This window comes from Saccopteryx bilineata, chromosome 2 (assembly GCF_036850765.1).
Source record: "Saccopteryx bilineata isolate mSacBil1 chromosome 2, mSacBil1_pri_phased_curated, whole genome shotgun sequence".
Classification (NCBI taxonomy): Eukaryota; Metazoa; Chordata; class Mammalia; order Chiroptera; family Emballonuridae; genus Saccopteryx; species Saccopteryx bilineata.
The window spans coordinates 372006923-372022918 of NC_089491.1; the positions used below are offsets into that span (position 1 = coordinate 372006923).

Below are 15996 nucleotides of genomic sequence, written 5' to 3' on the forward strand. Positions count from 1 at the left end.
TCTCATTCTTACATGCTTATATCATCCCTTAAAATTAGTGATATAATAGTTGTGTTTGGTACCTTGTCTCCTCAGATTAAGTTGTAATCACCTAGGTAGAATCATGCATAAACTCATGCTACCTTTGATTTCATACATTCGTACCACCGACCTCACTGCAGAACACTAAATACTAAATTTAATGAATAAGCTAAACCATCAAAACCCATTTGCCCTATAACAAAAACATATATGAAAGCAGTACTGTTTCAAAGGAGGATCATGTATTATACTTTGGTATACTAATGCATTAGCAGTATAAATGAAATAGTCAGGATCATCTGTCCCAATAGGAGGAGATGTATTGGTGAGGACTTCCAAAGGAGACATTCCAGCTGGGCCTTCAAAGATGAAGAGTTTTCCAGGTGGAAAGAGAAGGGAGGCAGCAATCAAAGCAAAGGCACAAAGGCATGAAATGCTCAGGAAGCACAAAGTTGTCCTGTGTGGCTAGAAAATGGCATGGGGTGGTTTGGTGAAGAAATGAAATGAGACTATATGAAGGGCATATTAAATGCTGTACTTAGGAATTTGGATTTTATCCTGAGGGTTATAAGGAGTAATAATTGTGTAATTTTCAGAATGCATTAACTTATCTGAGCAGTAGTATACCACCAAGGTCCCTATGGAAGAAAGAGGCATTGTAAACATGATTTAAGGAACTTCTAAAGTAATGTAGCTGTATTAAAAGTAGAGAGCAGCCTTAACAGGCAGTGGTGCAGTGGATAGACTTGACCTGGGATATTGAGGACCCAGGTTCAAAACCCCAAGGTCACCGGGTTGAGCACGGCCTCGTCTGGCTTGAGTGTGGGCTTGCGGGCTTGAGTATGGGATCATAGACATGACCCTCTGGTCGCTGGCTTGACTAGAGTGCCACTCCTCCCATCAAGGCAAGTATGAGAAAGCAATCAATTAACAACTAAAGTGCCACAACTATGAGTTGATGCTTCTCATTTCTCTCCCTGTCTCTCTGTTGCTAAAGAAAAAAAAAAAAAAGAATTAGAATCAAGAAAACTTGGTAATCAATTTGGTTTTGGTCTCCCAAATGTATCTGGCCAGTTGCTTGCAGGGGAATTGTCCAAGTTAGAAAGTAATTCCTTTAGAAAAACCCAAAGGAAAATAAACTAAGTCTCCCATTACTATTTTTTCTGATTTTCTAACCTATTTAATGGGCATGTAGAAATTAGATGTGATGGTTGTGACAGTAGTGTCCAGTATAGCTGAAACATACAGATATCTGTGGTTTCGTTCCAGATTTACTTAGGCAAGCCCTTTTTGATCATAATGGAACTATACTCACAAGCACCATGTGGTGGCAATGGCGCTGTTGCAGACATTGGCAGCAACATAGGGTATCACTGGAAGCCTTTGTAAAGCTGGGGATACATTTCCTGGTCATAAAAATCTGAAAACTGAACTTAGTGTAGCAGGAGAAAGTTGATGGCTAGTTTTTAGTGGAGGGCCAAGTCATTTTCAAGGATCAGAAGAAGAAATGGAGAGTGAAACAATCTGTGTTCCCTGGAGTTTGCTGGCAACCGTTGATGTTCCTTCTAAAAGTAATGAAAAGTATATTTTGTAACTTCTTAATTACATATACTTTCCTTATCTAAAACCTTACTCTTAGCAGATTTCTTTTTGAAATGGAAAAATAAACATGAGCTCCATAAGCAAAAGAGAGTCCCTTATCTTAGAGTTGAAAACAATAAATGTCCTTACAGGCTTTCTTGGGGTTCCTTCTGTTGACTTCTTCCCTCTAACACGTTCTTCTCTGTGAAGTTCTTGGTACCATTTCCCCACCTCAAATGTCCGCACAATGCGGGCTATATCCCCAGCACCAGGACAGTCTGACATATAATGGATGAATGAACAAATAGATAATTTAATGAATTAGTTCTTTGTTCTTTGTGTTAGTAACTAAATGTTCAGAGAATCCCAGAAAAAGAAATGTCCTCAGAAATCAGACATTTTCATATGGACTAACCCAAGTCTCTTATGAGTCCCACAACACTAAATCTTTTTTTTTTTTTTCCTGAAATTGGAAATGGGGAGGCAGACAGATTCCCGCATGTGCCCGACTGGGATCCACCCGACATGCCCACCAGTGGGCAATGCTCTGCCCATCTGGGGCATTGCTCCCTTTCAACCAGAGACATTCTATCGCCTGAGGCAGAGGCCATAGAACCGTCCCTAGTGCCTGGGCCAACTTTGCTCCAATGGAGCCTTGGCTGTGGGAGGGGAAGAGAGAGACAAAGGAAGGAGAAGGGGAGGGGTGGAGAAGCAGATGGGCGCTTCTCCTGTGTGCCCTGGCCGGGAATCGAACCCGGGACTCCTGCTCGCCAGGTGGACGCTCTACCACTTAGCCAACCGGCCAGGGCCTTTTTTTTTTTAACACTAAATCTTTGAAACAGCCTATGTAAAATGTTAACAGTCATACTTATTTTAAATATCAAAAGTATTTAAGCACCTTAATTACTTTTTCCGCTCCTGAGCTTTAAAAGAAAATAATCAGCTTCAAAAGGACATCACAATAAAGCAATTCTATTTGGGAGAGTTTGAGCAATTATTTTCCTCCTTTAACATCATTCTGAAATAATTTCATGAGCATTAATTGCATGAATATGGTTGGATTAAAAAGTGTTCAGCCAGAATTTGTAATTCCATAGTAGGTGATTTTAATTCCCATGCTTAAATTAATTGGTATGACATATTCTCACGTTCTGGCAAGTTTCTAAGAGTGTAACTTTCTTGGTGTCATTTCTTGTGTTTGCAGCAGAGGGATACCATGCAAGATAATCTGATAAAGATCAAGCAGGAAATGGACCAACTGAAAGCTGTGTTGGAACAGCAGGGGAGCCAGCCTTCTAACAAGTCCCCTTCCCTCATAGCTGATTCTTGTGCCTCTGAGGACCTACTTAATCTGGAACAAAACACATCAGAAGAAGGTTTGGTAATATTGACCAAATTCCCTTTAAGCAAAATGCTTCCCCTCCAGAAAAATGTGGACCTAGCTTGAACATTTTATGATCTTTGCTCAGCATATATTTGCTGAATCACTCCATAGGGAAATTAAAAAACTTATTTTTAATTGATTTTAGAGAGAAAGAGAGAAACATCTATTTGTTCTTCCACTTATTTATGCATTCAATGGTTGGTAACCTTGGTTTTTGAGACAGCGCTCTAAGCAACTGAGCTACCTGGCCAAGATTGCTCTGTGGGTAACTTTAGAGTCCTGGTTTTAGTCTCTGCTTACAACTCATCTACCATTCAGAGAGACCAAGACAGTAATTATTGTCTGACTGAGTTCCCACAATGAGGAGAGATTGTGGAGAACCCATAGCAAGCCAAGGTTCATGGGAGAGATTAGAAATAGGTAACTCCGTCATTTTAGAAAGCTTATAAGGAACACTCAGCCTGACTGGTGGTGACACAATGGATTGAGCATCAACCTGGGGCGCTGAGGTCCCAGGTTCAAAATCCCAATGTTGCTGGCTTGAGCAAGAGGTCACAGGCTCAGCTGGAGCCCCGTCAAGGCACGTGTGAGAAGCAACCAGTGAAACACTAAAGTGATGCAACTACGATTTGATGCTTCTCTTTCTTTCTCTCTCTCTCTCTCTCTCAAAAAAAAAAAAAAAAGCTTTTAAAAAACACTCATATTCCTTATACCACATGAGTCAGATCATAAAGCTCTAGTCATGTGCTTTCTGGTTTATAGGAAGAGGTGCCCTCTACTTCAGAAACTGCATCTTGATCCACAGAAAATCCAATTATATAGCAGAGTCACAGGTGCTTTATCCCAACATTATAGTTATCAACAGGCTAGATGAATCTCTGAGGAGGCATTTGGAGTAACCAGGCAGGCAGAATTAATCATAGCTGACTTCCTGTAAGAAGTGAGCACTGAGCTGAGTGATAACATGGCATAAATGAAAGAAAGTAAGATGAAATTTAGAGTATTTAGTTGGAAAGAGCATAATGAGAGACAGCAGATTGGGCAGGTTTTTAAATAGGGGAAATATAAAGCCAAGTAGATGAGATGTTAGGCACAGGGATGGGTTCCAGAGTGGGAGCTGATGCTTGTGAATAGGCTGGTGTGGTGAGCCCTCCCAGTGTTCTTCACTATTTTCTCAGTGATAGCTACCATCCAGCTAACCTCGTGTTCAAGTTGCATCTCCATCTCTTTCTTCCCCAGTCCCACTCACTGCAAAGGGCCTTCCTTTGAAGCTTTCTAGGAACTCAAGTCTGTGCTTATTTATTTATTTATTTTTATTTAAAGGTGTTATTTATTATTTTAGAGAAAGGATAGAGAAGGAAGAAGGCTGTGGGAGGAATGAGAAGGATCAACTTGAAGTAATTGCTTCTCATATGTGCCTTGACCCAACAAGCCCAGGGTTTTGAAGCAATGACCGCTGCATTCCAGGTCATCACTTTATCCTGTGTGCCACTACAGGTCAGGCTCAAATCTTTATTTTTAACCAAAAAAAAACACAAAAAACTGCTTCTGCAGGTAAAGTTATTTTGTATCAGGTACTTTGTTATTTTTTCTCCTGAATTACCCATCTTTCATAAAGCAAACATTAGTATTTATAAGGTTATGGCATGTTACAGGGGAAGTGATTTTCAGACACAGCTGAGCTTTTGTGTCCTTGGTATATCCATTCCTGAAAGCACTTGTTAAAAATTCCTCTGCTCCCCCCCCGGAAACTGAATCAACTGGGTGGATGTGTTACATGCTTTTTAAAGTTGAATTTCTTTTTTTTTAAAGTGAGAGTAGGCCCTGGCAAGTTGGCTCAGTGGTAGAGCGTTGGCTTGGCGTGTGGAAGTCCCGGGTTCAATTCCTGGCCAGGGTACACAGGAGAAGCACCCATCTGTTTCTCTACCCTTCCCCCCCTCCTTCCTCTCTGTCTCTCTCTTTCCCTCCTGCAGCCAAAGCTCCATTGGAGAGAGTTGGCCCGGGCACTGAGTATGGCTCCATGGCATCCACCTCAGGAGCTAGAATGGCTCTGGTTAGAACAGAGCAATGCCACCTAGTGGGCATGTTGGGTGGATCCCAGTTGGGCGCGTGTGGGGAGTCTGTCCATCTGCCTCCGCATTTCTCACTTTGGAAAAATACCAAAAAAGGCCCTGGCCGGTTGGCTCAGCGGTAGAGCGTTGGCCTGGCGTGCAGAAGTCCCGGGTTCGATTCCCGGCCAGGGCACACAGGAGAAGCACCCATCTGCTTCTCCACCCTTCCCCCTCTCCTTCCTCTCTGTCTCTCTCTTCCCCTCCCGCAGCGAGGCTCCATTGGAGCAAAGATGGCCCGGGCGCTGGGGATGGCTCCTTGGCCTCTGCCCCAGGCGCTAGAGTGGCTCTGGTTGCAACAGAGCAACGCCCCGGAGGGGCAGAGCATCGCCCCCTGGTGGGTGTGCCGGGTGGATCCCGGTCGGGTGCATGCGGGAGTCTGTCTGACTATCTCTCCCTGTTTCCAGCTTCAGAAAAATAAAAAAATTTTTTAAAAAAACCCAAAAAAATGAGAGTAGGGAAGATAAATCTTCCCCACATGCACCCAAACCAGGATCCACCTGGCAACCCCCATCTGGGGCCATGCTTAGAATCGAGCTATTTCCAGAGCCAGAGGTGGAGGTTAAACAAGCCATTCTCAGCGCCTGGGGCCAATGCACTGTAATCAATCAAGCCATAGCTGGAGCGGGGAAAGGCGACAAAAGCAGATGGTTGCCTCTCCTGTGTTCCCTGACTAAAAATTGAACCCAGGACTTCCACTCTCCGGGTCAACACACCACTGCTGAGCCAACTGGCTAGGGCCTAAAGCTGAATTTCATGATGGATTCTGTATTTTATAGTTTATCATTTCTTAATATCACTTTCTTTCTTCTCCAATGTCTTTTCCTTTGATTCTCCCAATACTTGCACAGTGTTTAGCACATAAAGGCAGTCAATAAATTTATTAAATGTTAGGTCTGCCCATATTCCCTACCCATGAAAAATACATAACATGTTAAGATCCCCAGATGATCCTGACCTGTGATGGCACAGTGGATAAAGTGTGAACCTGGAATACTGAGGTCACTGGTTCGAAACCGTTGGCTTGCCTGGCCAAGGCACATAATGCAAGTTGATGCTTCCTGCTCCCCCCTCTCCCTTTCTCTTCTCCCCTCTCTAAAATAAATAAAAATATAATCTTAAAAAAAAAAGATCCCCCCCCCAAAAAAAAAGATCCCCAGATGAGGAAAGCATTTAAAGGGGCCTATGATACTGACTTAATACTTGGGCCTTGTTTTTCTATATTTATGAAATAAGGATTAAAAGAAAAAAATAGAAACATTTTGCCCCGTATTTTTAGGTCCTGTTGAGTAACTGAATTCTAACTCAGGTTAGCTTATTTTCTTCAGAGCCTGACCTTATTGTAGTGAAAAGAGGAACTCATATGCTAAGTGTTCAAATGTGATGGAATGACTTTAATATGTGTTTGTTTGAGGCTTCCTCCCTACCTTCTCACTTCTTTTTAAATAACCCTTTCTAATGGTTAATTCTGTTTGGTGTAATTCCTTAGAGACTGCACATTAACATTTACCAATTATCACTCTATATGTGAGGGAAAATGATACCCTTATTAAAAGCATTACATTCCCAGTTGAAAGAAAAACCTGTGTAGACTCTGCTTACTTTCAGCAGGTAGTAGCTCCAGGCAGAGTTCTTGTGTTCCCAGAAACTCACAGGTCCAGAAGAGATAGCCCAAAGATAACTATAAGTAATGCATTTGAGAATTAACTCAGGAAATCAATAATTATTTTCCCCCAGGTCACCTAGTGTCTTTAAAAAAAAAAAAAAAACAGTTCAATTAATATAGCCCTTTGTTTATGTTTTTCTGCCTCAATTTATGGAATTTAGCTTTTCTGATAAGAGCTTGAAATAAGTTACAGTCATCAATGATTTTAATAGATAGAAGACATTTGTAATCTTTAAGTATTTATTTTTGCTTTTAAAATATTTCTGCCTTTAAGCTACTTCCTAGAAAACAACGGCACAGGAATACATTTGGAGGAATTAATAAATAAAGAGGCTGTACTAATGTGCCAGAATTTTGCCTTGGGTCTGTTTTGTGTTTTTTTCTTTCCTTGTGCTATTTCATCTTTAGTTCCATGTATAACTTCAGGGTTTCTTATCAGTCAGCACCTTGGATTTCTGTGTGTATTGGTTTTCTGGTGTGTTTTTCTTTCTCGTGCTTTCCTCCCCTTATTTTCCCACACATGTAAGAGCTCACAGCCCATTCTATACAGTCTTGGATGTGGAGGCAATAGGGATGGAAAACAGAATGTTTCTTTCTTTTCAGTACTTTCTTTTCCCTATTATCTAAAGGGGCTTGAGTATAATTAGTTTGCTATAGGGATAAAAAGTTACTTCCTATTCTTGTTTTCTTATCTTTTAGGGCCAAATATATAAGGTGGGTTTTTTTTCAGCCTTGTCTCTATTGGGTATTTTTATTCACCCAATCTTAAACGGTTCCCTTTATTTATTTATTTTTTAAGTTTCATTTGGTGCTGGATTGTTTGTGTTTATAAAATTCTGTCTGAGCCTGACCATGCGGTGGCACAGTGGATAAAGTGTTGGACTGGGATGTGGAAGACCCAGGTTTGAGACCCCGAGGTTGCCAGCTTGAGCGCGGGCTCATCTGGCTTGAGCAAAAAGCTTACCAGCTTGGACCCAAGGTCGCTGGCTTGAGCAAGGGGTTACTCGGTCTGCTGAAGGCCCGCGGTCAAGGCACATATGAGAAAGCAATCAATGAACAACTAAGGTGTTGCAACGAAAAACTGATAATTGATGCTTTTCATCTCTCTCCATTCCTGTCTATCCCTCTCTCTGACTCTCTCTCTGTCCCTGTTTAAAAAAAAAAAAATACTGTCTGATGTGCCTACTTAAAAACCAATTTGATCATACAGATTCCTGGTTTTATTTATGTATGTTAGAGAGAGGGACAGATAGAGACAGACAAGAAGGGAGAGAGAAGTATCAATTTTTCATTGTAGCACCTTAGTTGTTCATTGATTGCTTTCTCATAAGTGCCTTGGCCAGGGCGCTACAGCTGAGCCAATGACCCTTTGTTCAAGCCAGCGACCATGGGGTCATGTCTAGGATCCCCCGCTCAAGCCAGTGGCCCTGCACCCAAGCTGGTGAGCCCACACTCAAGCCAGCAACCTTGGGGCTTCTAACCTGGTCCTCTGTATTCCAGGCTGATGCTCTGTCTACTGTGCTACTACCTGGCTAGGCCACAGATTGCTGCTTTTTAAATAATTGATTACCTTACCTGAATTATCACCATCAGCACAAAGCAGTAAATTTCTTTTCCCATTGCTTTTAAAACAGTATTAACTTTAGAGAAAAGTGAATATTCTATAAGCCAGAATCCACAAAGCCTTTCTGCAGACAAGTTTGAAGAGTCTCTGGATAGTTCCACCAGTAAAAGTAAAGAACCAGGAGTGGAAAGGTAAGTAGTAGTAAATGTCAAATTGTGATATCTGAGTAACACCTTTACTTATATTGAACTCTTACTGTTAAATATTTTTCACTCTACTTTCTCTAGTTTTTGGTTCACAGACATTTTTAACTTCTCATTGCTCTAGGATGCTACTTTGGTATACTCAGACTTTTTGGACCTACACAAGGCATTAGCTATAACATGAGAAATGCGTATACATCTGGTCCTTTTGAAGGTCAGAACAAAGCATGGAACTAAAACCTAAACAAGCGTAGAGGCTAATGCTAGACTTCTCCAAGACAGCCCTTGCCCTAATTAAAGGAAAGATTGTGCCTTTCTAGAAATAGTTTATTGATTTACCCTATAAGTATTCACAATACCTTTTAAGGTGTCTTTTCAAATCACTATTGAGATTAGACTGTACAATACTTTATATTTTTGTGTGTGTTGTTTTTCTTTTTTTGTATTTTTTTCCAAAGTTAGAAGCAGGGAGTCAGTCAGAGAGACTCCCCTGCATGTGCCTGACCAGGATCTACCCGGCATGCCCACCAGGGGGCGATGCTCTACCCATCTGGGGCTTCGCTCTGCCGCAACCAGAGACATCCTAGCGCCTGAGCCGGAGGCCATGGAGCCATCCTCAGCCCCTGGGCCAACTTTGCTCCATTGGAGTCTTGGCTGAGGGAAGGGAAGAGAGAGACAGAGAGGAAGGAGAGGGGAAGGAGTGGAGAAGCAGATGGGTGTTTCTCCTGTGTGCCCTGGCCGGGATTCAAACCTGAGACTTCCACACACTGGGTCGATGCTCTACCACTGAGCCAACCGGCCAGGGCCATACTTTATATTTTCAAAAATACTTTACCTACTTTCTCATATGATATTTACAACAACATTGTAACATAAAAGAACAAGTTCTAGACTTTTGATATTCTGAGTTGATAGTTCAAGAGTCTCAGAGCCATTAGAGTCACATCTTGCCACTCTAGGAGGGCTAAGGAATTCATATTTATTGAGTTCCTACTGAGAGTGGGTATGTTTTTACTTATCTTTCTGGGAATAGTGACAAGTTATCAAAAATCTAATCACGCCATCTTTTCTGAACTTTTTTTTTACAGAGACAGAGTCAGAGAGAGGGACAGATAGGGACAGACAGACAGGAACAGAGAGAGATGAGAAGCATCAATCATCAGTTTTTCATTGCGACACCTTAGTTGTTCATTGATTGCTTTCTTTTTTTTTTTTTTTTTTTTTTTTTTTTTTTTTTTTTTAGAGAGGAGAGGGAGAGAGGGAGAGAGAGAGGAGAGACAGAGAGAGAGAAGGGGGAGGAGCTGGAAGCATCAACTCCCATATGTGCCTTGACCAGGCAAGCCCAGGGTTTCGAACCGGCGACCTCAGCATTTCCAGGTCGACGCTTTATCCACTGCGCCATCACTGGTCAGGCTTGATTGCTTTCTTATATGTGCCTTGACCATGGGGCTACAGCCGACTGAGTAACCCCTTGCTCAAGCCAGCGACCTTGGGTCCAAGCTGATGAGCTTTGCTCAAACCAGATGAGCCCGCTCTCAAGCTGGCGACCTCGGGGTCTCAAACCTGGGTCCTCCACATCCCAGTCTGACCCTCTATCCACTGTGCCACCGCCTGGTCAGGCTTTTTCTGACCTTCTTGACTGGACTGAGGATATATTTTGGAGGCTGATGTACTGGCACTATGGCTGTGACTGAATTAAAAGATCTGGCCTCCATAGGCACTAAACCCATATTTAAGAGCTAATGCCTCCATTGCCAAGCCTTAACTAGTTGAGCTAACCACCTATTTAATATTCAGACCAAATATTTCTATTCTTCTTCCCCTTCTCCCAAGGGACTTCTATTAAAGAACCTACACAGTTGATTGAACTTCCTCCTTCTATTAGACCAGTTGTTTACAACTGCCGATCTGCGAAAGAGTTAACCAGCCTGGTGTTGTATGAAGATTATAGACCCAGTGATTATAGACTCTGTAATCTCCGTACATCAGGGTAAACTCTTGTGGACCTGCACCGGCCCGTGGACTGGTGGTTGAAAAACACTGTATAGACTACTTGAGCGGCAGTTTAGGTCTTGGCTCATCTTTAATCTCCAGGGCCTCATTTTAGTGCCTGACTGATAGTAAACATCCAATAATTGTTTGAGTTAATTAGCCGATCTCTGAGGTCCTTTAAATCTGTTACAGCAAAGTCCTAAAACCTGAAAGAGTAAAGGAATTACTGTGTGTGTGTGCTCTTCTAACAATGTTTTATAGCTGGCTTTTATTTTTTAGAATGACTTGACATTGTAAAGGCAGTAGATAAGGATGATTCTATGAATTTTGCTGAAATTGGATAGAAAAAATGAGTGGAGTGATGTCAAAATTAATCAGCCTTCTATTTTCATGAGAGATCTGATTCTGACGCACCAATAGAGACTCACCAGTAATAGTACTTTCTATTTTATAGAGTTTAAGTGGCAGTAGGTAATTTGCTGAAATCTGCTGGCGTGCTTTTAAACAGCTAGGATATCTCCTTACTGCCTCAGACCAGACCCTAAGGGGAGATGTTCTATGTCAGCTCTTATATCTTGGCACACATTATGAATCCAGACTCTTAGGCCGTAACTGGGGTATCTCTGACAGTGAGCTGTTTCACTTATGCTTTGACTGCCTAGGAAGTTTGGTAAGTCCTTTCATGAGCTGTGGTGATGGTTTTCTCCTTTCATTCTTTCTAGGTCTTCCCCTGTTAAATCCCAGTTGTTAGATGATAGATGGTATGTGCACAGCTACTCACAGAGTCTTCAGAACAGAAGCTGCCCATCTCAAAAGGAGCTTATTAAGGGTGTTGATGTAGAAGAGGAACAACTGACCAAATCTGAGGCCCAAGATTTAATGGAGCAGTCTTATTTGCCAAGACAGGACCTAGGTAATATTGCATCTGTTCTGTTGGAGAAAATATTTTTATTTTACTCTGAATTTTATCAAAAGGTAATTTGGTTAATCATCTATCAAGTAAATGTACTAGTATATCATGAATGCATCTGTTATACTCAAACCTATTTTTTAAAAATAGGTTGAATGTTAATCCAAATTTACTTGAAAATTATTACAATTGTTAACCTGTCTATATTGGTTTAAGTCTTTTAAAGATGGGAGCGTCTTGGTGTGCTCTAAATACTTTTTTCAACTGTAGATAAGAGTTCTAAGGGCCTGGGCTGGGTCGCTCAGTTTGTTGGATCATCATCCTGATACACCAATGTTGTGGGTTCGGTCCCTGGTTAGGGCACGTACAAGAGTCAACCAACAAATGCTCGATAAGTGGAATAGCAAATCGATGTCCCCCCCTCTTCCTCTCTCTCTAAAATCGATTTTTTAAAAAGTTTTAGGGGCCCTGGCTGCTTGGCTCAGTGGTAGAGCATCAGCCCAGCGTGTAGAGGTCCCAGGTTAATAAAAAAAAGTGTTAGGATCCTAGAATCTGCAAAATAAGCTTTTATTTTCTGAATTAATACATATAAATAAGTATATATTTTATGCCTTATAAATCACTTGAGCCTGACCTGTGGTGATGTGGTGGATAAAGCATTGACTTGGAATGCTGAGGCCTCCGGTTCAAAACCCTGGGCTTCCCCGGTCAAGGCACATACAACAAGTCATAATGAACAACTAAAGTGAAGCAACTATGACTTGCTACTTCTTGTTCTCTCCCCTCCTCTCTGTAAAATCAATAAATAAAATTAAAAATAAATAAATAAATCACTTGAAATGAACAATGTGTTTTATGACCTATGGATCAAAGTTTGAATTAGTAAAGAAAATTTTTAATTAATCCTCAAAAACAGATTATTATACCCTGGCCGGTTGGCTCAGTGGTAGAGCGTCGGCCTGGCGTGCAGAAGTCCCGGGTTTGATTCCCAGCCAGGGCACACAGGAGAAGTGCCCATCTGCTTCTCCACCCCTCCCCCTCTCCTTCCTCTCTGTCTCTCTCTTCCCCTCCCGCAGCACGGCTCCATTGGAGCAAAGATGGCCTGGGTGCTGGGGATGGCTCCTTGGCCTCTGCCCCAGGCGCTAGAGTGGCTCTGGTCGGGACAGAGCGATGCCCCAGAGGGGCAGAGCATCGCCCCCTGGTGGGCAGAGTGTCGCCCCCTGGTGGGCGTATGCAGGAGTCTGACTGTCTATCCCTGTTTCCAGCTTCAGAAAAATACAAAAAAAAAAAAAAAAAAAACCAAAACAGATTATCATAAAAGGTGCTCTTTAGCATCTAAATGTGGTGTTTGGGGCCTGACCTGTGGTGGCGCAGTGGATGAAGCGTCAACCTGGAAATGCTGAGGTCGCCGGTTCGAAACCCTGGGCTTGCCTGGTCAAGGCACATATGGGAGTTGATGCTTCCAGCTCCTCCCCCCGTTTCTCTCTCTCCTCTCTAAAAATGAATAAAGAAAAAAAAAATTCAAAAAATAAATGTGGTGTTTGGGCCCTGGCCAGGTAGTACAGTTGATTAGAGCATTACCTCCATATGCCAAGTTGCAGGTTTGTTCCCTGGTCAGGGCACATATAAGAATTAACCAATGAATGAATAAATAAGTGAAACAAAAAATTGATCTCTCCTGCCCTTTTCTTCTCTTTCCCTCCCTCTCCCTTCTTCTTTTTCCCTCCCCTTCCTTCTTCCTTCTTCCTCCCTTTCCCATCCCCCCTCTTCCTTCCTCTCTCTAAAATCAATCAATAAAAAAAATAATAAAGTAAATGTGGTAAATAAATAAATAAATGTGGTATTTGGCCTTTTTAAGAATCTCACATATTCTATTTATCCATGCTTCTTAATGGAGTGACATTTTCTGAAATGATTCAGGAATGGTCTCCTGTTTTTTATGTTTGTTTGTTATATTTTTCAGAAGTTAGAAATGGGGGGTGGGCAGGCAGACAGACTCATACATGTGCCCAACCTGGGGCAATGCTCAGCCCCTCTGGGGCATTGCTCCACTGCAATCTGAGCCAGTCTAGCACCTGAGGTGGAGGCCATGGAGCCATCCTCAGTGCCTGGGCCAACTTAGCCTTGGCTGCAGGAGGGGAAGAGAGAGACAGAGAGGAAGGAGAGGGGGGAGGTTAGAGAAGCAGATGGGTGCTTCTCCTGTGTGCCCTGGCCGGGAATCAAATCCTGGAGTTCCACATGCCGGGCCGACGCTCTACCGCTGAGGTAGAGGCCGTTGGCTCTACCACTGAGCCAACCGGCCAGGGCCTGGTCTCCTGTTTTTAATTTGGTAATGATATCTCATGATTTATTAAATGAAAAAGGTAATAATATCATAGATGATGAAACAAAAATTGTGTATTTCTCATTTTCAGCGTTCTTTTTCCATCCTAACTAACCATACTATATGTTTATTGCTGAATAGCTAGAGAATACAGGTAATAGAAAAAGGAATATTTAGCCTGACCAGGCAGTGGATAGAGTGTTGGACTGGGATGTGGAGGACCCAGGTTCGAGACCCCGAAGTCGCCAGCTTGAGCACAGATTCATCTGGTTTGAGCAAGGCTCACCAGCTTGAGCAAGGGGTTACTCGGTCTGCTGTAGCCCCCCTGGTCAAGGCACTTATGAGAAAGCAATCAATGAACGACTAAGGAGCCGCAATAAAGAATTGATGTTTCTCATCTCTCTCCCTTCCTATTTGTCCGTATCTGTCCTTCTATGACTGACTCTGTCTCTGCCCCCAAAAAAGAAAAAGGAATATTTAAACCAGATAAAATAAATGACCAAAATTATAGAAGGCTGACCTTATAATATTGCATTTCATGGTTCTAAGGTGCAAGTTTTTTTCATTAGGATATCATGAAATAGGATAATGTCTCAAAATCAATGGCATTTTTTTTTTATTTTTAATTACAGTAAAAAAATTGGTAACAACATTTACCATCTTAACCATTTTGAAGTGTTTGTAGTGTTAAGTATATTCCTATTGTTGTACAGCTGTTCTCTAGAATTTTCCTTGCCAAACTGAAACTGTACCCATTAAACAGCAATGTCCCATTTCCCCCTACCCATCCCCTGGCAACCACTATGTTACTTTATTTCTAAGAGTTTGACAACATTAAATATCTCATATAAGTAGAATAGCACAGTATTTGTCTTTTTGTGACTACCTTCTTTGACTTAGCACAGCAATTTTCAACCTTTTTCATCTCATGGCACACATAAACTAAATACTAAAATTCTGCGGCATACCAAAAAATGTGTTTTTTGCCAATCTGACAAAAATATAGATATAGGCCCTGGCCGGTTGTCTCTAGTAGAACGTCGGCCTGGCGTGCAGGAGTCCCGGGTTCGATTCCCGGCCAGGGCACACAGGAAAAGCGCCCTTCCACTCCACCTCTCCCCCTCTCCTTCCTCTCTGTCTCTCTCTTCCCCTCCCACAGTCAAGGCTCCATTGGAGCAAAGTTGGCCCGGGCACTGAGGATGACTCTGTGGCCTCTGCCTCAGGCGCTAGAATAGCTCTGGTTGCAACAGAGCGACGCCCCAGATGGGCAGAGCATCGCCCCTTGGTGGGCATGCCAGGTGGATCCTGGTCGGGTGCATGCGGGAGTCTGTCTGACTGCCTCCCCATTTCCAATATATAGATAGATAGATAGATAGATATAGATAGATAGATATAATTTCGATTCATTCACACAGGGCAGCTGTTGTGTGGCTGTTACTATTATTTTTTTTTAGAGAGAGACAGGAAGGGAGAGAGATGAGAATAATCAACTCTCACTTTAGTTGTTCTTTGCTTCTTATACGTGCCTTGATGGGGGTGGAGGGTGCTCCAGCCGAGCCAGTGACCCCTTCCTCAAGCCAGCAACCATGGGATTATGTCGATGATCCCATGCTCAAGCCGGAGAGCCTGCACTCAAGCTGGAAACACTGGGGTTTTGAACCTGAGATCTCAGCATCCCAGGTCGAAGGTATGTCCACTGCGCCATCAGTCAGACCTTAGGCTGTATTTCTAAAACTTCAGTTAGTGACTAAAAATGTAAACACACAAGGCTTTTGGAATATAATGGTTTAGAAAAATTAAACCACTTTATACTTTCACTAACAGTGTATTAGTACACTAAATTGAGCTACTTTATTCTTAGTGGAGACTAGGCATTCTAATTCAAGATTCATTGTCATGTAGGTTAATTTTTCCCCCATTTCTTTCAGAAGGAACACCTTACCAGAAATCTGGAATCAGCCTTTTCTCTGAAGTCCCAGAGTCTGATCACTCTGCAGACAGAGCCCCAGAGCCAGCTCATGGTTGCAGTATGCCAACTTCAACCTCTTCATTGAAATTACCCCAATTTCAAGTTGAACAGTCTGCCAAGAGTCTAGCTGCTGCTCATACTACTAATACTTCTGGGTATAAAGTGAGGGAAGAAAGCATGAGCACGGAGAAGCCAGAAACGGTGTCTTCAACAAAAACAATCAACAAAAGAATATCTATGGTGGCATCAGGCTTGACCCCAGATGAATTTGTAAG

The 15996-nt window shown here is 42.3% G+C and overlaps 1 protein-coding gene across 1 annotated transcript in view; it reads left to right on the forward strand.

The window, feature by feature from the left end:
• The window catches only part of BRCA1 (BRCA1 DNA repair associated), a 70281-nt gene that overhangs the window by 35080 nt on the left and 19205 nt on the right, over positions 1-15996 (forward strand). Inside the window, exons 12-15 of the mRNA XM_066263526.1 lie at positions 2807-2978; positions 8395-8515; positions 11242-11432; positions 15681-15991. Coding sequence (XP_066119623.1) covers positions 2807-2978; positions 8395-8515; positions 11242-11432; positions 15681-15991 — 795 coding nt within the window. The remainder of the gene's footprint in view (positions 1-2806; positions 2979-8394; positions 8516-11241; positions 11433-15680; positions 15992-15996) is intronic.